This window comes from Agelaius tricolor, unplaced genomic scaffold (genome assembly GCF_023055355.1).
Source record: "Agelaius tricolor isolate 1412-34295 unplaced genomic scaffold, bAgeTri1.0.p SCAF_70, whole genome shotgun sequence".
Taxonomy (NCBI): Eukaryota; Metazoa; Chordata; class Aves; order Passeriformes; family Icteridae; genus Agelaius; species Agelaius tricolor.
This window is the reverse complement of record NW_027269330.1, coordinates 1,403,856-1,424,014: the sequence shown is the minus strand read 5'-3', so window position 1 is coordinate 1,424,014 and position 20,159 is coordinate 1,403,856. Positions and strand designations below refer to the sequence as shown.

Below are 20,159 nucleotides of genomic sequence, written 5' to 3'. Positions count from 1 at the left end.
GGATATGGGATTCCTGGGGGAGAGTGGAATTTGGGGGTCCTTCGGGATGTGGATATAGGACTCCTGGGGGTGGAGGGAGTGAATTCTGACATCCCTGGGAGGGGCTGGGTGTAGGATACCCGAAGGAGGGCTGGATTTATGGGTTACTTGGGTGCGGGGGTGTTGGAATATGGGATCCCGGGAGCGAGGGGGGGGGTAGATTTTGGACTCCTCGGGGTGTGGTGTGAGATCCCTGGGGAGAAGTGCTGGATTTTCGTGTCCGTGGGGCAGGGGGGTAGGTCTGGGATCCCCACAGCTGGCTAGGTTTCACACGGTGGGTGCTTTGGGGATGCCACCCCCGAGGTGTCACCCACCCCAGTGCCGGCATCTCCCGGTGCTGATGCGCTCACCGGGCCCCCCCGGCCCCCCGCCGCCCACCCGCGGTCCCCATGGCAACGGCAGCGCCAGCCGCCCGCCGCCCACCCGCGCCCACCCTCCGGGCCGGGGGGACACCGCGGCCCCCGGCCCTGCGGCGGCTGCTGCCCTCCAGGGTGGCCCTTGTGTGTCCCCCGCAGCAAAACCACCCCCGCACTGTGCTGCGACACCGGGGGGGCTTCAAGGTGCCCTTGGGGGAGGCAGGGGGTGATTCTGTCCCGCCCCGACCCCTGCCGGGTGTTGTGCTCGGGGAGGGGTTGGAGCCTGGCAGGGTTGTTTGGGGTGACAGTGGCGCGGGAGGAGGGAGCTCGGTATTGGGGGGAATAGGGGGGATTCCCCGAGGGGGGAGAAGGCAGGGCGTGGATGGGGGTCTTTGAGCAGGTTATCTGGATACTGGGGCTGTTTAGGGGGAGAATGTGGGATCCGGAGGGCGTGCGGGTTTGGGGTCCTTTGGGGGGGGGGTTGTGAAGATTCTTGAGACGGGTCTGGGTCTGCGTCCTATTGCGGGGAGTGTGGATATGAGTGTGGATTTGGGGTCCTTGGGGGGATCCGTCAGAGTCTGGACGCAGGGTTATTTATGGGGGGACTCCCGGGAAGGGGCGTCTGGATACGGGGCCTTTAGGGGTGGGGGCTTGGTCTCCCTCTCCCGGGGGTAATTTGGGATAAAGGGGTCCCGGGTCGGGGGGTCCGGTTACGGGGCCCTTGCGGAGAGCGGGGGGGATCCCCCCGGCGTGCGGGGGCAGCTCCGCGGCGGGGGTGCCCGGGAGGGGGCTGGGGGATCCCGGGCGGGGCGGGGGGCGGCGGGGGCTGTCCCGGGCTGGAGCCTCCCCCGGCCCGGCGCCTCCCCCCGCCCCCCCGCGCCGGGCGGAGCCGGAGCCGAGCGGAGCCGGTGCCGGGGCGGCTCATTGCGGCGCGCCGCGGCGGCAGCATGGCCACCACCGTGCCCTGCACCCGCTTCACCGACGAGTACCAGCTCTACGAGGAGATCGGCAAGTAAGGGCGGCGGCACCGGCCCCGGCCCCGGCTCCGGCCCCGGCCCCGGCCCCGGGGCGCGGCGGGGGCGGGGGGCGCTGCCCGGGGCTCCGGGAGCCGCTCGGTGCAGACGTGACGCATCCCCCCCCCCCTTCCCCCCCCGGGATGGGACACCCGGGACTGGCCCCCCCCGCCCCCCCCGGGACCGGCCCCCCCCCCAGCCCACCCCCCCGGGACCGGCCCTGCCCAGCTCCCCCCCCCCCCCGGTACTGCCCTCCCCCCGGTATTGGCCCTGCCCCCCCCAATGGCCCCCACCCCTTATACCGCCCCCCTCCTGGGGCCTTCCAGCCCTCCCCGGCTGCCCGGACCCCTCAGCTCCTCTGGGCCCCCCTCCCCGTAGCCCCCCCGGTCCCTGCAGCCCCCTTGCTGCCCATCCTTATGGACCCTCACCTTTGGGCTCCCCTATCTGTCCTCATCCCCCAGCCCCGGTCACCCAGAGCCCTCCTCCATTCCTCCAGATCCCCTGCAGTTCCCAATCTCCTGTCCCTGGAGACCCCCACTCAGTCCTTACAGCTGCCCTTGACCCCATGGACACTCCATCCTGACAGGCCCCCCAATTCCTCCTCAACCCACCCCCCCGTTTTTACAGATTCCCCCAGCACTCCTAATCCTGCCCCTGCCTCCTGCAGACCCCCTCAGTCCTTAAAGCCCCTTTGCCCCCATTCTCACAGAGCCCCCCCATCCTTACAGACCCCCCCTCCCTGGTCCTTATAGATCCCCATCCCTCCAGATCCCCCCAAAGCTCCTACAAACCCCCACTCCCTTCAATCCTTATCGCCCCCCCGCCAGTCCCTTCCAAATCCTCCACCCTCCCCAATCCCCCCTCCCTAGTCCTTACAGCCCCCATTTCCCCCCCCCCCCCCAATTTTCCATCCTTGAGTATTTATAGGCACCTGCTCCTTTTAGATCTCCCTTTTCAGGACCCCCTTTGCCCCTCACCCTGATGGATTTCCCCATCACTCCAGCCCCTCCATTTCCACAGGCCCTCCCCCATCTCCATAGACCCCCCCCTGCCCCCCCATCCCTCTTCCCCCTGGTCCTTTAAGACCCTACTGCCCCCATCTCCTATTAGACCCTTTTGGGCCTTATATAACTCCCCAAATCCACTCCCCCTTCGGGTCCTTACAGACTCCAGCCCTCCTGGGCCCCCCGGGCCTCAAAGACTCCCAGGGCCCCTCTGCTGCCCTGAATCCCTCCAGGCCCCCCAGCTGTGCCCCCCATCATGCCCCCCTCGGGTGGGTGTTGTGGGGAGCTGGAGAGGAGCTGTTTTGGGGGGGTTCATTTGCCCCCAGGGCCATGGAGATGCAGTTTTCCCCCGATCCACGGGCAGGGATTGGCTAGGAGGAAAATGAGGGGAGCAGGGAGGGGGTCAGACCCTTTGTGAGGGGGGTGCACCCCCTCCCTAGATGGGGGGAACGTTTTGCAGGGGTGGCTGTAGTCCCTTTGGGGGTGCCAGCAGGGGGAACATGGTGCCAATCGGGGGCTGTTCTCTCGGTCTGCCCAAAATCCAGCCCATCCTGGTTGCCATGGCAACGTGGTCCTGTTTCCCCCTTCCCATCTCTCGGTGTAGCCTGCCAGCCATCGCGCATGTGTCCCCCCCTCAGGGGGGGTGGGGAGGGGGGTATTGCTCTCGCCGGGGGGAAACTGAGGCACGGCTTGGGCCAGGACAGTGTGGCCCCCCTCAGGGACTGGCACCCACTGTGTCCCCTGTCCTGGGGGCCACGTGGGGAAGGGAGGGGTCAGGGCCCTGGGAGCCCCCACTTTTTCCCTGGTGGTGAGAGCATCCTCCTGTTTTGGCCAGCATGGGGCCTGTGGGGCCTGGGGACATGGGGACATGGGGACGTGGGGATGTGGCAGGGGACACCCAGGCCCTGCTCCCCTCCCAGGGCACACGTCCCACACGGCTCCCTCTCCGTGGCAGGCCTGGGGTGGTGCTGGTCCCAGCCATGTCCCCATCCTTCGCGGGGATCTCCTCTGAGTGCCATGAGTGTCCCCCCAGCAAGGGACAGGCAGGGGATGTGCAGGGACACAGGTCCTGGAAGGGGGACAGGAGCTGATGGCACCTGAAGGGGCTGCCGGTGCTTCGGTCTGGCACAGGCACGACCCTGCTTTTCCCATCTCTGTCCCTGTCCCTGGGGGGACAGCTGGTGGCTGCCAGCTCCCCATACTCAGAGCTGGGTCCTGTGCCCCCCTGCCACCACCACCGCTGTCACTGCTGTCACTGCCACTACCATCATCACCATCGCCACCACCACGGCCACTGCTGCCATCCGGGCCACCCACTGTTCCCATGGCAACGAGCTGCCGGTGCTGGATCCTTCCTGCGACCCCCCCTCCTGCGATGCTGCGTGGCACCGAGCCCCCCCTCCTTCCCAAAGCCACCCCCGGTGCCCCCCCAGCGCCCCCCCCAGCAGGGCCCCGTGTGTCAGGGCCCTCCCTGCCACCCCCGTGCCGGGGTTCACCCCCCGGTGCTGAGTCACGGCGGGTGCAGCCCCCCGACCCGGGTGCTGAGTCACGGTGGGGGCCGCCCCCACGCCCCCCCGGCGCTCGGGGCCGTGCTGAGCCTGGCCCTCCCCAGGGGAGCCTTCTCGGTCGTCCGGCGCTGCGTCAAGCTCTGCACTGGCCATGAGTACGCTGCCAAGATCATCAACACCAAAAAGCTCTCAGCCAGAGGTAGGACCCCCGGGAGCCTGGGACTGCCAGCACCCCTCTGCCACCCGGGGGGACTCCCAGACAGGCCAGGTGCCTATGATGGCCCCATGGCACCTGTGACACCTCTGATACCCCTGGTGCCTGGGACAGCCCCATGGCACCTGTGACTCCTCTGATACCCCTGGTGCCCATGGCACCTCTGCCACCTCTGATACCCCTGGTGTCACGACAGCTGGGCTACCTGTGGTGCCCGTGGCAGGTGTGACAGCTGTGACCCCAGTGGTGCTGGTGGGAGGGAGGGGTGGATGCTCCGGGGTGGGGTCTGGCCCTGTCCATCCCCATTATCCCCCTGCTGCCTCCCCCAGGGCCCCTCAGAACATCACCTGTCCCTAAGGTATGGGTGTCCTGCAGGTACACAGGTGTAAGTGGATGGGGAGGAGGGTGTGCACGCACAGGTGTGAGCCCTGTGTGTGTGCAGGTATGAGCTGTGTGTGCACAGATGTGTCTACATGGGGTTGTGTGTGATGGTGGGTGTGCACAATGAGCAGTGGGGGTACCTGAGTGTGTGTGCACAGGTGTGTGTGCTTGGTGTGGGTGTGCACACATGGGCCGTGGCTGAGTGTGTGTGCTTGGTGTGCAGGCAGGTGTGCGCATGTCAACAGTGTGTGAGTGTGTGCTTGCACACGAGGGTGGGCACTGCTGTGTGTGCACATCTGTGAGCAGAGTGGGTGCCTGTGGGGCGGGGTGTGCTCACAGCTCGGCAGTGGGGGTGTGCAGGTGTGTGCAGGTGTTTGCAGGTGTGGGATGTGTGACAGCGTGTGGGGGTGTGGAGGTTTAGGGTGTGCACTTGGATAAGAGGCAGCACAGAGTGGCACAGGGGGGGTGTGAGTGTTCTGTGTGTGCACACGTGTGTGTGAGCTGGGTGCACAGGTGTGAGCAGTGAGTGGAGCAGTGCACACGTGTGTGTGTGTGTGTGGGCAGTGAGTGGGGTGGTGCACACACGCGTGTTTGTGTGAGCTGTGTGTGAGCTGCATGCACATCTGTGCACGTGTCTGTGTGCCCTTGAGTGCAGACACACCCAGAGGTGCAGCTGCACACACAGGTACACGTGTGCACTCATACAGTGGCTGTTGCAGGCACACACACATACATCTGCACACCTGCACACACCTGCACATGCAGGAACCACCACGCACAGGGGAACAGCTGCACACTCCATATCCCGTACAAACACAGGTACAGTGATGCACACGGTGCAGCCACACACACACACACACACACACGTACACCTGTACACACAGGTACAGCCACGGAGCTGTATGGCTGCACACAGAGGTACACACAGGTACAGCCACACACAGGCACACTCACGTGTATGCACAACTGCAGGGCATGGATACCCACCACACCTGCACACCCACCACACCTGCACACCCACACACAGCTACAGCCACAGGTGCTTGCACACATGTGCACTCCCATCTGTACCTGTGTACAGGCATGCACAGCCCCACACACGGGCCCACACGTGAATATGCACACCTGTGCACACCTGTGCACACCTGCAGCGTGTGTGTGCCTGTATCCACATGCACACCCCACCCATACGTGCAAACCTGTACACACCTGCACAAGTGCACACCAGGCACACGTGCACAAGCCCACAGGTGCAGCCCCCAGCCCTGTCCCCAGTGCATACCTGCACAGCCACAGAGCCACCTGGCTCCCTCAGGGGCATCTTGGGCTGCTCTCGCTGGGGTTGGGCTGGGGACAGCTGAGGTGAGGGGGGTGCAGGGCAGGGCAGGTGAGGGGGTGCAGGGCAGGTGAGGGGGTGCAGGGCAGGGCAGGTGAGGGGGTTCAGGGCAGGGCAGGCCAGGTGAGGGGGTGCAGGGCAGGGCAGGTGAGGGGGGCTGCAGGGCCGGCAGGTGCCCCCCCTGACCTGTGCCCCCCCAGACCACCAGAAGCTGGAGCGCGAGGCGCGGATCTGCCGGCTGCTCAAGCACTCCAACATCGGTGAGTGACCGGGGACAGGGCGGTGTCACCCCTGGGGACCTGCCTGGGGACACCCAGGGACACCCCGAGGGACACCTGCAGTGGCTGGGAGAGGGAGCCAGGGCTCGGTGGCGGGCTGAGGCTGAGCCTGTCCCTGTCCCCATCTGGTCCCCACAGTGCGGCTCCACGACAGCATCTCCGAGGAGGGGTTCCATTACCTCGTCTTTGACCTGTGAGTGTGGCAGGAGGCTCCCAGAGCTTCGGGAGGGCTCGGGGGATCCTGGGGGCTCTCGGGCTGATGTGGGGCCTGGCTGTGTTTCAGGGTGACGGGCGGCGAGCTCTTTGAGGACATCGTGGCGCGGGAGTACTACAGTGAGGCTGATGCCAGGTGAGCCTTCCCCCCCTGTGCACCCCAAAGCCCTGGGCACCCCCAGCCACCCTGCCCTGTGCCCTGTGCCCCTGCAGGGATGGGGCAGCTCAGCCAGGCAGGCAGGGGGTGCACCCCCTCGGCCCCTCTGTTATTGCAGCCCCTCCATCCTGTGCTGGGTGGGCTGGGGCCCCCAGCTGGGGCACCCCCATATTCCACATCCCCCGCCGTGCTCCCCCCTCTGCCGCTGAGTCCCGGCACTGCCACGCCCTGTGCTGGGGGGGCTGGTGGCAGGTGGGGGCCCCCGGGCCCCTTGGTGCTGTGCCAGCCCCCTGTGCCCTGTGTGCCGCCGTGTGCCCCCCCCGTGGTCTCTGGGCTTTCACAACATTTGTTTCTCCCCCTCTCTCGTTCCCCCCATCTCCGCCCCCCCCGTCCCCGTGCCCCTCGTGCCCCTCACCTCCTCCATCCATTCCCCCCATCCCTCTGTCCCTCTCGTCTCCCATCACTCGTTGCTCGGGCTCTGTGCGTGTCCGTGTGTCCATCTCTGTGTCCGTCCGTCCCACCGCTGCCCTCCGCTTGCTGCCCCCCTGGCCCTTGCCCTCTGTTTTGCCTCCCACACCCGTCCTTGCCCCTGAAATGCCTCCTATCCTCCCATGCCCCTCTCCTGCCTCTTTCTCCCACCCCTCTACCCCCAACCTGTCCCCACACCCCGACCCCACTTCTTGCCCCCACCCTTTTACCTCATCCCCCACCGCCAACCTGCCCCCCATTCCCACCCACTTTACCCCATCCTGACCCCATCCCGCCCCCGTCTCCCACCCCTGCCCCTCCATCCTGCACCCCCTCACCCCATCCCGCCCCCTCCCACCCCCTTTGCCCTCTCCTGCCCCGTCCCCTGCCCCCTCCCACCCCTAACCCTCCCTCCCGCCCCCGCCCGCCCCCCGTTCTGTTTTGCAGTCACTGTGTCCATGAGCTCTTTGCCCGCGTTCCTCCCACCCATCACTTTGCCCCTGAGCAGAGGGAGCCGCAGGTCAGTATCTGGGGGGGGCCGGGGGGGCCATTTCCCCCTCGCTGCCCCTGCCCGCGCTGCCCCCGCTTCCCGGCCCCCTCCGCTCCTCAGGACCCCGCTCTGCTCTGGGCCTTTCTCCTCACTCTTTTTTCTCCCTGACCCCCCTTTTTTTGCCCCACCCTCACAGGGAGGTTGCCCCCCCAGTGCCCCCGCTCCCCCAGCTAGCGGGGCCCCCCTTCACCCCCATTTCAGGCTCTCATCCCCTCGCTCCTTCCCTCTTTCTTTCTTGTCTCGTCTCCATCCGCCCCCCCATCCCCTTCCCCGTGAGTCCTGTCTGGGGGACCCCCGTGTCTGGGCGGCAGCAGGGACGGGGGGCTCCCGTGGGGGACGGGAGGGGGCACAAAAACACACGGGGGTGTCCCCCGTGGCTGTGTGCCAAGGGTGGAGCTCACCTGGTGGGCGCTGAGGGGTGACCCCAGGCAGTGACCCCCGAGCAGTGACCCCCAGGGGATGATCCCACAGGTGTGACCCCACTCAGTGGCCTCCTTGGAGTGACATCCCTGGGATGACACCCCGGGGGTGACACCAAGGGATGACTCCCAGACAGGGATATGCCCCCAGAAAGCAGTGACACGCTCAGGGATGACCCCTCCTCAGGCTGTGGCATCCCCACAGGTGTCCCCTAGGCAATGAGGCACCCCAGGTGGGGCTCTCCCCAGGGGTAACCCCTCTGTGTGACCCCCCCAGGGGTGATGCCCTGGGGCTGAGCCCCTGGCAGGGGTGCAGAGGGGTTCTCATGCACACTAATCCAAGGTCACCACTCGTTTCTGTCAGTTCCCCCAGGTGCAGAGGGACAGGGGCTGGTTTGGGGGTGCAGGTGGTGCACAGGGTGTGAGGCAGGTGGGAGCAGCGTACCTCTGACCCCCTCCCATTTGCACGCAGCCACTGCATCCAGCAGATCCTGGAGGCTGTCCTGCACTGTCACCAGATGGGGGTGGTCCACAGGGACCTCAAGGTAAGTGTGTCCCCCCACCCCCCATCCATCTCCCTCCCCAGCTCCTGGGGTCCCCACAACCCGGGAGTACCCTGGCCTGGTGGGTTCTGGGGACTCGCTGGGATCTTGCTGGGCTTTGGGAACCCCCTCAGCTTGGAGCACTCCCACCCACCTTTCCAGGGGATGCACACATGTCCCCCAGCTGTGTCCCAGTTCTGCACTGCTCAGGGGGTCTCACTGCAGCCCCCCCAGCTGCCATTGCCCCAGGGGGAGTGTGAGCTGGGGGGTGGATGGGGGCACGGGGGTGGAGCTTGGCTGGGGGGCAGGGCAGGACACAGGAGGGACGGTGGGACACAGAGGGACAGAGGGACACAGAGGGACAGTGGGACCCAGAGGGACAGAGGGACACAGGGCCAATGGGACACAGAGGGACACAGAGGGACAGTGGGACACAGAGGGACACAGGGGGACAGTGGGACACAGAGGGACAGAGGGACACAGGGACAATGGGACACAGGGGGACAGTGGGACACAGAGGGACGGTGGGACACAGAGGGACAGAGGGACACAGGGACAATGGGACACAGGGGGATGGTGGGACACAGAGGGATGCTGGCATGGGGGGATGCTGGCATGGGGGGGATGCTGGGACGAGGCCAGTGAGACACAAGCAGACCCTGAGCTGGCCATGGGGCTGTGCCAGGCGGTGCCATTGGCAGAGGGCACCCACGGCCACAGCCCCACAGCACAGAGCCAGCCGAGGGGCAGGACCTGGTCAATAGCAGCAGTAAAGTCCCTCTGTAGTTGCTGCATCCCTGCTCTCTGTCCCCCCCGGTCTGTGCCCCGTGCTGCCCGTGCCTGGTGCTCCCTGTGCAGCCCGAGAACCTGCTCCTGGCCAGCAAGTGCAAAGGGGCAGCAGTGAAGCTGGCAGACTTTGGCCTCGCCATCGAGGTGCAGGGGGATCAGCAGGCCTGGTTTGGTGAGTGCTGTTGTCCCCCTGTCCCCCACAGCCCCTGCCCACCGTGTCCTGCTCTGGGCCCCTGTGTCCCTGCATGTCCCCTGAGTCCCTGCTCTGTTCCTGCTGTGTCTGCCCCTGTGCCCACCCCAGCCCTATCCCAAACCCACCGTGTCCCTGCCCCTGTGCCCACAGCATCCTGCCCCGTGCCCACCCCTGCCCAGCACATCCCTGCCCCACGTCCCAGTCCCGTGTCCTGTCCTTGTTCCCTCCCCCTGTGGCTCACCTGTGGCTCACCTCATGCTCTCTCTGTCCCTGTCCCAGGATTTGCAGGCACACCTGGCTACCTGTCCCCCGAGGTGCTGCGCAAAGAGGCCTATGGCAAACCCGTGGACATCTGGGCATGTGGTAAGAGCCAGTCTCTGCCTGTCCCTACCCAATCCCATCCTAATCCCTGCCCCATCACTGCCCAGTCCCTTTCTGATCTCATCCCACTCCCATTCTGGCACTTTCCAGGCTCCATTCCAGTCTTATCCCATTCCCATCTCGTTTCTGTGCTGGTTCCCAGTTCCTGTTCCAGCTCTGACCCCATCCCGGGGCCATCCCATGCCATGTGCCTGGCAGTGCCACACTGTCCCTTGTCTGTGCCATCCTACCAGCACAGGGACAGCCCACGTGTGGAATGATTGCTTTGTCATGGGGACACCTTTGAGGGATCCAGGGTGGTCTGGGGTCCCTGCTCTCCCCTAACCCCACTCTCCCCGGCCCAGGGGTCATCCTGTACATCCTGCTGGTGGGATACCCGCCATTCTGGGACGAGGACCAGCACAAACTCTACCAACAGATCAAGGCTGGGGCCTACGATGTAAGTGCCCAGTGCCAGGGCCTGTTAATTCCAGAACCTTCTGGGACCTGCAGCTGATCTGCAGCAGGCAGAGCCCGGGGTGGCTGTGGGCTTGTCTTTGGTGCTGGCTGGGGATGTGCAGGGATGTGTGGGCATGTGCAGTGATGCCGTGGGGCCGCCCCTCCTCAGCTGTCACCCCTGTGTCCCTGTGCTCCCCCAGTTCCCTTCACCTGAGTGGGACACGGTCACCCCCGAAGCCAAAAACCTCATCAACCAGATGCTGACCATCAACCCCGCCAAGCGCATCACAGCCCACGAGGCCCTCAAGCACCCGTGGGTCTGCGTAAGTGCAGGGGTCCCCCGAGTGTGGCACCCCCCATGGCAGTGCCCCTGGCACCTGGTGCTGACCCCCCCTGTCCCCACAGCAACGCTCCACCGTGGCCTCCATGATGCACAGGCAGGAGACAGTGGAGTGCTTGAAAAAGTTCAACGCCCGGAGGAAGCTCAAGGTGAGGGGGCTGCTGGGGAGCTGTGGGCTGGGGGCAGTGCTCATCCTCCCAGCACCACCCTGCCCCTCCGTGGGGCTCTCCTGTGGGACCCTCCCTGCCCCCTGCCCCCCCAGCCCACACCCTCTGTCCCACTGCCTGCTCCCGAGGCTCCATCCCGCCCCCTCGTCCTGCAAACCCCTTTCCCAGTTCCCAGTTCCCAATTCCCAGTCCTGGGGGCGCCACCCTGTACCACCCCCATCCCATCACTCATTTGTCCCACTCCATCTCGCCCACCCCATCGCACCCCAGCCCCTCTCCCGGCTCACGCTGTCCCTCCCCACAGGGTGCCATCCTCACCACCATGCTGGCCACCAGGAACTTCTCAGGTAAGGGGGGGCTCCCCCTGGCCGGGGGGGCCGGGGGCCGCAGTCCCCCCTCCACGCCCCCCCCCCCGGGCCGGTGCCCCCCTCTCTCTATCTCGCTGTCTTTCTCTCTTTCTCCCCTCCCTTCCTTAACCCCCCCACCCATTTTTTCCCCATCGGTGAGGACGGGGCATGTGGTAGCCACGGTGGGGCCGGCGGCGCCCCCCGCCCCACGCACACACGGCAGCAGGTAGAGCCCGGTCCCCGCGTGTCCCCCCCGCCCCGCTGGCCGCGGGGGCGACACGGGCAGGGGGACGGACACCGCAGCCCCCCCAGGCCTGGGGCCGGGTGACGGGTGCCCCGAGAGCTCTCTTGGGCGGGGGGAGGGCGGGGGTCCCGGCGCAGCCCCCGCCGCCCCCTAACAGGAGCTCCGCTCCCTCTCTCTCTCTCCGGCCCTCCGGCAGTGGGCAGACAGACCACCGCTCCTCCCACCATGTCGGCGGCCGCTGCCGGGGCCCCGCTGGGGCTGGTGGAACAAGGTAGACGCGTCCGCAAAGGGCCCCCCCGGCCCCCCGGCCCCGCTTGGTCTCTGTGTGTCCCCGGACCCTTCATCCCCACGTCACCCTCTTCTCCCGCCCGTCCTCTTCCCTGCCTCCCACCTCCCCAACGGGTTTCGGGTGCCCTCCTCGGAAATCGGAGCGCATGCATGGCCCCCCTGCACTGCCCCTGCAGCCTCTCCCTCCCTGCTGGCACCAAGAGATGCCACTGTCCCCCTGCTGCCACCCCGCACCCGGCCCCGGGGAGAGGTCCCTGAACAGCCCCCACCCCCAAAGCGGGGCTGCTGACTGCCTGAACCTGGAGGGGACACGCTGGTGGCGTCCCCAGGTGCGCACAGGTGCCATCCCTGGGTGCACACAGGTGACATCCCCGGGTGCACAATGGTGCCATCCCTGGGTGCACACTGGTGCCATCCCGGGTGCACAATGGTGCCATCCCTGGGTGCACACAGGTGACATCCCCGGGTGCACACAGGTGTCATCCCCAGTCCACATCTGGGTGAACACGGGGAGTGGGGTGGGGGGATGATTTTGGGGTGATTTTGAGCCTCCCCACTGCTCGCACCCCCCCATGCACACAGGGGGGGCACACCGGTGCATGAAGCGGGGGAAAAATGGGCTGCATGTCCCATGTCCCCCCGTGCCCCCCCTGCGTCGCCACCCCGCATGTGCCCCCCCTGCATGTGTCCCCACCCTGCATGTCCCTGATGCATGTGCCCCCCTGCATGTGCCTCCCCACAGCTTCTGAGAGCTGCAGCCAGTGTTTGTGGTGCCGTGAAACACTCGGCGGGTCTTAAACCACCCCCTCACCAGGGCTGCCCTGCCAGGGGTCCCCCCCTCCCGCCCCCAATTCGGCTCTGGTTTAAACCCCCACCTCTCAGCGCCCGCCTGCTTTCAGAGGAGGGACCGGGACCCTTGGGGACACCCTGCTAGGGACCCCTGAGGGGACTCAGGGCCACGGGGAGGGATGTGTGGGTCATCTCCCCCTCCTCTGGTGCCGATGGGTGCCACCCTGCTGTCACTGGACTTGTCACCACACATCTCCCCCCAGCTTGTGCTGCCAGCCAGGGGAGGGGTCCCTCAGTGTGGAGGGATGACGAGGATGCTCGAGGTGACACCCCCTGCCCTCCACACACCCTCACGACCACTTGTGCCCCACCATATCCCCGTCACGCCCCATTCCCCCACTGGCCAGAGATCGTGGTAGCAGTGACAGATGCTCATACCCGTGCCCGTCCTTGTCCCCCTCCAGGGAGACGGGGGGGCACAGGCGGTTGTCCCCGCCCCCTGTACTCAACTCATCTTTTTTATGTTCTTTTTTTATGTTTTTCCCCTTTTCCTCCTTTCCCCCTCCCCGTTTCTCTCTTGCCCCCCTCCCCACTCCTCTCTCTCGCTTTCCTCTCTGCATTTCTCCAAGGTAAGCCAGCCCTGCCCCCCCCATGTGGGGGCCACCAGGATGGGGACCCCCCCTCAGGTTGGGGGCACCTCCTTCCCCCAGTCTGAGGACCCTCTGAGTTTGGGGACCCTTCCCTCCAGGATGGGGACACCCTGCCTGGATGGGGATCTCCACAGGTTGAGGACATCCCTCCCAGGGTGGGGACAGCCCCCCAAGTTCGGGGACCCCCCTGAGTTTGGGAACCTCCCACTAGGAGGGGGACACCCCCCAGGAAGCCCCTCCCTGGGTGGGGACGCTCTCTTCCCCCAGGATGGGGACCTTCCTGAGGCTGGGGACTCCTCCAGGTGGGGGACACCCCTCCCAGCATGGAGAACCCCCCCAAAATGGGGATTCCCTAGCATGGGGACACCCCACCCAGCATGGGGACTCCCCCCTGTAAGGGAACACCCCCAGCATGGGGACACCCCTCAAAATGGAGCCCCCTTAGAATGGGGACACCCCTCCCTGCATGGGGACCACCCCTCTAAAATGGGGACCTCCCCCAGGCTGGGGACAGCACCTTCCTGGTGTGTTCCCCCTCTGTGGTACTGGGGGGCAGGTGCTGCCAGCACCCGGGTGGGATCAGGCGGGGTGGCCGGGAGGACTCTGGGTCTGGGGGATCTGCAGTGCCCCTCGTGCAGGGGGGCACTGACGCTGTCTCCCCCCGCAGCAGCTAAGAGCTTACTGAACAAGAAGGCGGACGGCGTCAAGGTGAGGGGCCCGAGGGGCCGGGGGGGCCCGGGGGGGCTCCTTCCCCCATGGCACTGAGCCCCCCATCTGTCCCCTGCAGCCCCAGACCAACAGCACCAAAGGCAGCGCTGGCGTCACCAGCCCCAAGGGGACCCTCCCGCCCACCGCTCTGGTAGGTGCCCCCCACCCTGCACCCCAAATCCCCCATCCCATGGGATCCATCCCACAGCCCATCCCATCCCATCCCATCGGCTGCTCCTGGGGAGGGGGTGTCCCGAGGATGGAGAGGGGTGTGCAGGACGGGGGCACAGGGGGACCCCGCCGCACAGAGCAGGTGGGTGAAGGGACAGCCCCGCGTCCCCCTCAGCCGTGGGGACAGTGGCATGGCTGAGGACACGCTCATGCAGGTGTCCCATGCAGGGACAAGGTAGGTCCAGGACACGGACACAGAGATGTTCCTGCCATGGGCACAGCAAGGTGGGTGCAGGATGAGGGCGTGAGGGTGTCCTGTGACGTGGGGACAGCAAGGTGGGTGCAGGACATGAGGATGGGAACAAGGTGGGTGCAGGGTACGGGCACAGATGCCCCATAATGGGGACAAGGCACAGCCTGGTGACACAGATGGACAGGTGGGTGGAGGGCAGGGGGTGGGGACGCCCTGCAGTGCCAGTGGCAAGGCAGATGCAGGTCACAAGGATGGGGCTGCTGACCATGACCTCGCAGGTGAGGTAAGTGCTGGATCCAGACACGGGACTGCCCAGCTGGCACAGTAGAGTAAAGGCATGGCTGTCTGGAGCGGCAGGTGCAGGATTTGGGGGTGCTGTGGCAATGCCAACAGCAAGGTAGGTGCAGGATGTGGGTGCAGGTGTGCACATTGTGACCTTTATGGCACAAGGGCATGGAACCATACAGGCAGGTTGCTGCCCAGGTGGCATAGAGTGCCGTGCACTGGGGAAGGGGTGCCTGGCTGGTCAGTGAGTGCAGGATATGGAGAAAGGGGTGCCCTCCCCACACACTGAGGGTGGGATGGGCAGCAGGAAGCTGTGGATGGGGGTGGTCAGGATGTGGGCACTGAGATGCTCAGGATGCAGACACAGGGATGGTTGGGATGCAGGCAGTGGGATAGTTGGGATGCAGGCACAGCAGTGGTCTGGGTGCCAGCCGAGGGATGCACAAGGACATGGGCAGTGCTCGGGATGCAGGCAGCAGGATGGTTGGGATTCAGGCACGGGGATGCCCAGGGTGCTCAGATGCACGGTGAGTGGAGCCCCTGGGCACTGGGATGCAGAACAGGGGCAAGGAGCTGCCCCCCAGCCCAGCCCAGCCCATCTTTTTGGCCTCACTGCGTCTCTCCCCTGGCTCTGCCCACCTCTTTCCCCCCTCTCTTCCCCCTCCATGTCTGTGAATTAAACCATTTGGCTTTGCTGGACTAATGACTCTCTGCTTCTCTCCCCCCTCTCTATCCCCTTCCCAAACCCGGTCTGGGTCTCTCTCCTCGCCCCTGTCCACGTGCTGCTCAATCCGTCGTCCCCCCTCGTTGTCCCCTCCGGGCTCTCGCTTCCCCCACCCCGCCTGTCTCTCTCCCTTCTCCTGTAGGAGCCTCAAAGTACCGTAATCCATAACCCCGGGGACGGCGCCAAGGTACCGCTGCCCGCCCTCGCCTCCATCCCCCGCATCAGCCATGGCCGGGGGGGTGCCAGGAGCGCGGGGGCCGCGGGGGCAGCGGGGTCCCCCCGCGCCGTCCGGCCCCGCCGGGGTCCTGCCGAGCCCCCCCGGGCTCGTCCCCCCTCCCCGTGCCCCCTGGGGCCAGCTCTGACCCCCTGTTTGTGTCTCCCCCCCACCGCCGCCGCCCCGCGAGCAGGAGTCCTCCGACAGCACCAACACCACCATCGAGGACGAGGACACCAAAGGTGACGGGCGTGGGGGCGGCTGGGCTGCACTGGGGTGCACTGGGAGCGAGCTGGGGTGGTGCTAGGATGCACTGGGTTGCACTGGAATGGCACTGGGATGCACTGGGAGGGTCTTGGAATGCACTGGGGTGGTGCTAGGGGGGACCACTATGCATTGGGGTGCACTGGAATGGTACTGGGATGATCTGTGGGATGCACTGTGGGATGGCACTGTGCTGGACAGTTGTGGAATGCACTAGGATGGCACTAGGATGCATTGGGATGCACTGGGAATGTGCTAGAATGCACTGGGGTGGAGCTGGGATGTGCTGGGATGGCACTAAGATGCACTGGGTGCACTGGAATGCATTGGGATGGCACTGGCATAGCACCAGGATGCACTTGGTTCACTGGGATGCACTGGAGCAGCACTGAAATCATCGGGATGGAGCTGGGATGGCACTAGGATGCACTGGAATGGCACTGGGATACACTGGGACGGTGATGGGATGCACTGGGATGGCACTGGAATGCACTGGGATGGCACCAGGATGCACTGGGAGCGTGCTGGATGGAATGCATTGAATAGAGCTGGGATGCATTGGCACCAGGATGCCTTGGATTGCACTGGGATGAACTGGGGTGGACTGGCATGGCACCAAGATGCAGTTGGTGCACTGTGATGTGCTGGGGCAGCCCTGGAATGCACTGGGTGGGATTTGGGATGGCAACAGGATCCATTGGGATGGCACCGGGACATTTCTAGGATGCACTGGGAGTGTTCAAACTCACTGGAATTGATCTGGGCTGACACCAGGATTCGAGATGGCACCAGGATACACTGGGAGCATGCTGGGGTGCACTGGGAGGGTACTGGGAGGCGATGGGGTGCACTTGGATGGAAATGGGATAGATTGGGACACGCTGGAATGGCCCTGGAATGGCAGCTGGGGTTAGTTGAAAAGGCACTGGGATGGCATCAGGATGCACTGCAATGATACTGGGACATACTGGGATGGTACCAGGAGGTGCTCTGGGTAGAACTGGGCTGTACTGGGATGCCCTGGAATAGCAGTGAGACACAGAACGTTGGCACTGAGATGTGGTGAGAAGTCACTGACACAAACTGGAGTGTACTGGGACATTCTGGGATGGAAATGGGCGGTGTTGGGATGCACAGAGGTGGCACTGGGATGCACTAGGAGGGCACAGGAGTGACGTTGAGATGCACTGGGACGAACTGGGAGGTAGTGGAGTGGCACCGAAGTGGTTGGAGCACATTAGGGTTACAAAAGAATGGACTGGGGAGCACTGGGATACAGTGAAATGGTACTAAGATTAATTGAGATGCACTGGAGTGACAGTGGGATGGGACTGGGGGATACTGGAATGTACTAGAGTGTACTGGGCTGTCACTGGAATTTGGTAGGATTGAACTGGGGTGTATTGGAATGCACTGGGAAGCATCAGAGCACACAAGCAGCTCTGAGATGCACTAGGATTGCACTGGGATGTATCAGGATGCACTTGTATGGAACTGGGAGGGTACTGGGATGCACTGGAATGGCACTGAGACACAGTGGGATGGCACTGGGAAACACCAGTATGGAACTGGCTGTTCTGGGATGTGCCAGAACAGCACTGGGATGTACTGGGACTTGAAAGAGCAGTGCTGGGAGGCACTTGAAACTACTGGGACAGGCTGAGCAGGCACTGGGATGCTTGAGCATGCTGGGAGGGCACTGGGCTGGCAATGAGACATGTGGCAGAGCTGTGGGGGTCCTGGGAGCACAGTGGTCCCTATCTGTCCCCAAGGGGTGTCTGTCTGTCCCCATAGTTTCTGTGTCTGTCCTCGAGGTCCCTGTGTCTGTCCCTGTGGTCTGTCTTGTCTGCCCTCATGGTCGGTCTGTCTGTCCCTAAGGTCCCTGTGTTTGTCCCCATGGTCCATCCCTATGGTCTGTCTGTCTGTCCCCGAGGTTTTTCTGCCCCCAAGGTCTGTCTGTCTGTCCCTGTGTCTGTCCCCAAGCCTCCCCTCATGTCCCATGTCCACCCCACCGCCCCCCCTCCCCCGACGGTGTCACCGGGGCTGGGGCGTGGCGGTGACAGTGGCGTGCCCCCAGCCCGCAAGCAGGAGATCATCAAGATCACGGAGCAGCTCATCGAGGCCGTCAACAACGGCGACTTCGAGGCCTACGCGTGAGTGGGGCGGGGCCCGGGGGCGGGGCCAGGCGGGGTGGGGCCGGCTGGGGTGGAGCCGGGCGGGGCCACTCTCACCTGCCGCCTGCAGGAAGATCTGCGACCCGGGGCTCACCTCCTTTGAGCCCGAGGCACTGGGCAACCTGGTGGAGGGGATGGATTTCCACCGCTTCTATTTCGAGAACTGTGAGTACCCGAGCTGCCCGTGCCACCTGCCTGTCCCACCTGCCCCGTCCAGCCCATCCTGATCCCTCCTGCCTCCTTCACTGTCCCCTGTCTCTTGCCTGCCCATCCTGGTCACCTCTCTTGCTGGGCCATCTGTCTGCTTGCGCTGTCCCCATCCCTGCACCTTCCCTGTCCCCATTCTCTGTTTCCATCCCTGCCCGTTCCCCTGCCTGTTCCCTGCCCATTCTGTCCCCATCCCTGTCCTATCCCTGCCCATTCCATGCCGGTTCTGGTGCCGGTGCCAGCCCCGCTGTCCTGGCTGCCCTGCAGTGCTCTCCAAGAACAACAAGCCGATCCACACGACCATCCTGAACCCGCACGTTCACGTTATCGGGGAGGACGCGGCGTGCATCGCCTACATCCGCCTGACGCAGTACATCGACGGGCAGGGCCGGCCCCGCACCAGCCAGTCCGAGGAGACGCGCGTGTGGCACCGCCGCGACGGCAAGTGGCAGAACGTGCACTTCCACGGCTCGGGGGCCCCGGTGGCCCCGCTGCAGTGAAGGTGAGCCGGGCTCGGGGCAGGGGCACGCGGAGCCGCGGCCGTGGCTCACCGCGGTGTCCCCGCAGAGCTGGCGGTGGCTGTCCTGGTTCCAGCCCGATGGAGACGGCGATGGGAGCCGATGGCAGCCGGAGCTGCGGCCCCCCGAGCACGCGTCCGCATGCCTGTCCCCCCTACCCCGGCCCCGCTCCCCCCCTCCGGTGCCTGTGTTTGCAGAAAACAAAAAGACAAAAAAAAAAAAAAAAAAAAAAAAAAAAAAAAGCCAAAATTATGAAGACCACAAAAAAAAAAAAACAAAAACAAAAAAACAAAAAAGAAAAAGAAAAAAAAAAAGGGGGAAAACCCAACCCCAATCCCCAACCCCACCCACACCCCCAAACCCGACCCAGCCGCTCGGCCACAGGCAAGGGCGCTGGGGGGCTCAGCCCCCCCCCTTGGCCCGTCTCTGCTGGGGGGGAAGGGGGGTCCCGGCCCCCCTCCCGGCTGTGCTCGTGGCGTGTTGCTGTCGCTGGTGGTGGATGTTGTTCTTTGGGCTCCGCTTTGCTCTGTCCTGCCCCAGCCCCTGTACATAGAGAGAGCTATTTATTTTTGAATTCCCACGGGGGTCCCCAGCACCAGGGGGCTGCCAGGGGGTGAGTGAGGTGGGGGGGACACGCAGAGACTCTCTCCCCTCCAGCCCAGCCCAGTGCCTGCCCTGGGAGCGCTGCCCGTGGGGCCCGAGGCTGACCCTGGGCGCTGCTGCTGCGCGGGGAACGCGGGGCTGCCTCGGGGAGGCTCCTCCAGTGGCACCCCCGTGTCCCCGGCCCGCTGATCCCCACCCCAGCACCCCGGTCGCAGGTGCCAGCCCGGGGTGCTGGCAGGGGGCTGTGGGTGCCAGTCGGGGGGCAGAGGGCAGCTGGGGGTGTGGGGTTGGGGTGGGGGGCTCAGGACGATCCAGCCAGCACTGACGCAGCATCGAAAGCACTTTAGACTAAGAGAATGGGTCTCTTAGGGGGCACAGGCTGCTCCGCCGGGCGCCCCAGCACGGGGGCACCGGCAGCACACCCTGCACCCCCCTCCCACGGCCAGCGCCCGGGGGTCCCGGCACCCCCGGCCCCCCGGCCCGGGGAGGCTCCATCCACCCCGGGCACTCCCCACCGTTCCCCAGGGCATCCCCACCACGCTGAGGGCTGGTTTTGGCTGGGGGGAGGGGGCGGGGCGGGGCGGGCGGGGGATATTAATTATTTTTTAATTATTCTGATGATTTCTCTGCATGCCCTTTGCGCGAGAGCAACCCTCGGGCGCTAACGCTGTATGTTGAGGAGCTGAGCTGTTCCTGTCCCATGAATGCTGGTGGATCGTTGCCAAATTTTTCTCCTTCCTCCCCTTTTCTCTCATTCTTTTTCTGTCTCCCCCTCCCAAGCATATCCCCCCATGCCCCTCCCCCCAAAAAAAACCCCTTTGTCTTTTCTTTCTGAGCCTTGTAAGTGTAAAAGATGACTCTGATTTCGTTTTTGTCTCGGGAAAACTGCAAATAAATTATGAGGAAAAACCAATGGTCTTTAAAGTGAGAAGTG

General features: G+C 64.9%; 1 protein-coding gene across 8 annotated transcripts; it reads left to right on the top strand.

The window, feature by feature from the left end:
• The first annotated feature begins 1,249 nt into the window (after positions 1-1,249).
• Positions 1,250-20,138, top strand: CAMK2B (calcium/calmodulin dependent protein kinase II beta). Of its 8 annotated transcripts, none has more exons than XM_071417799.1 (21): positions 1,250-1,407; positions 4,025-4,119; positions 6,052-6,111; positions 6,268-6,322; positions 6,413-6,478; positions 8,409-8,481; positions 9,337-9,439; positions 9,740-9,823; positions 10,186-10,280; positions 10,480-10,602; positions 10,685-10,768; positions 11,091-11,133; positions 11,574-11,648; positions 13,775-13,812; positions 13,892-13,963; positions 15,388-15,432; positions 15,653-15,701; positions 17,801-17,876; positions 17,968-18,062; positions 18,372-18,606; positions 18,672-20,138. In XM_071417799.1, the coding sequence occupies exons 1-20, from the start codon at positions 1,343-1,345 to the stop codon at positions 18,602-18,604; spliced, it is 1,629 nt and encodes a 542-aa protein (XP_071273900.1). In that variant the 5' UTR covers positions 1,250-1,342; the 3' UTR covers positions 18,605-18,606; positions 18,672-20,138. The 8 variants fall into 8 exon arrangements, with proteins under 8 accessions (XP_071273900.1, XP_071273899.1, XP_071273904.1 ...); XM_071417798.1 differs by having other exon boundaries at positions 13,772-13,812; XM_071417803.1 differs by lacking the exon at positions 11,574-11,648.
• The last annotated feature ends 21 nt before the right edge of the window (positions 20,139-20,159 follow it).

What these genes read in the sequence shown, in the direction of transcription:
- CAMK2B (XM_071417798.1), top strand. Translation starts at nt 1,343, where the DNA reads ATGGCCACCACCGTGCCCTGCACCCGCTTCACCGACGAGTACCAGCTC. An exon ending in TACAGTGAGGCTGATGCCAG is followed by an intron (nt 6,479 to 8,408) that starts GTGAGCCTTCCC and finishes ATTTGCACGCAG; the next exon opens with CCACTGCATCCAGCAGATCC. An exon ending in GGCGACTTCGAGGCCTACGC is followed by an intron (nt 17,877 to 17,967) that starts GTGAGTGGGGCG and finishes TGCCGCCTGCAG; the next exon opens with GAAGATCTGCGACCCGGGGC.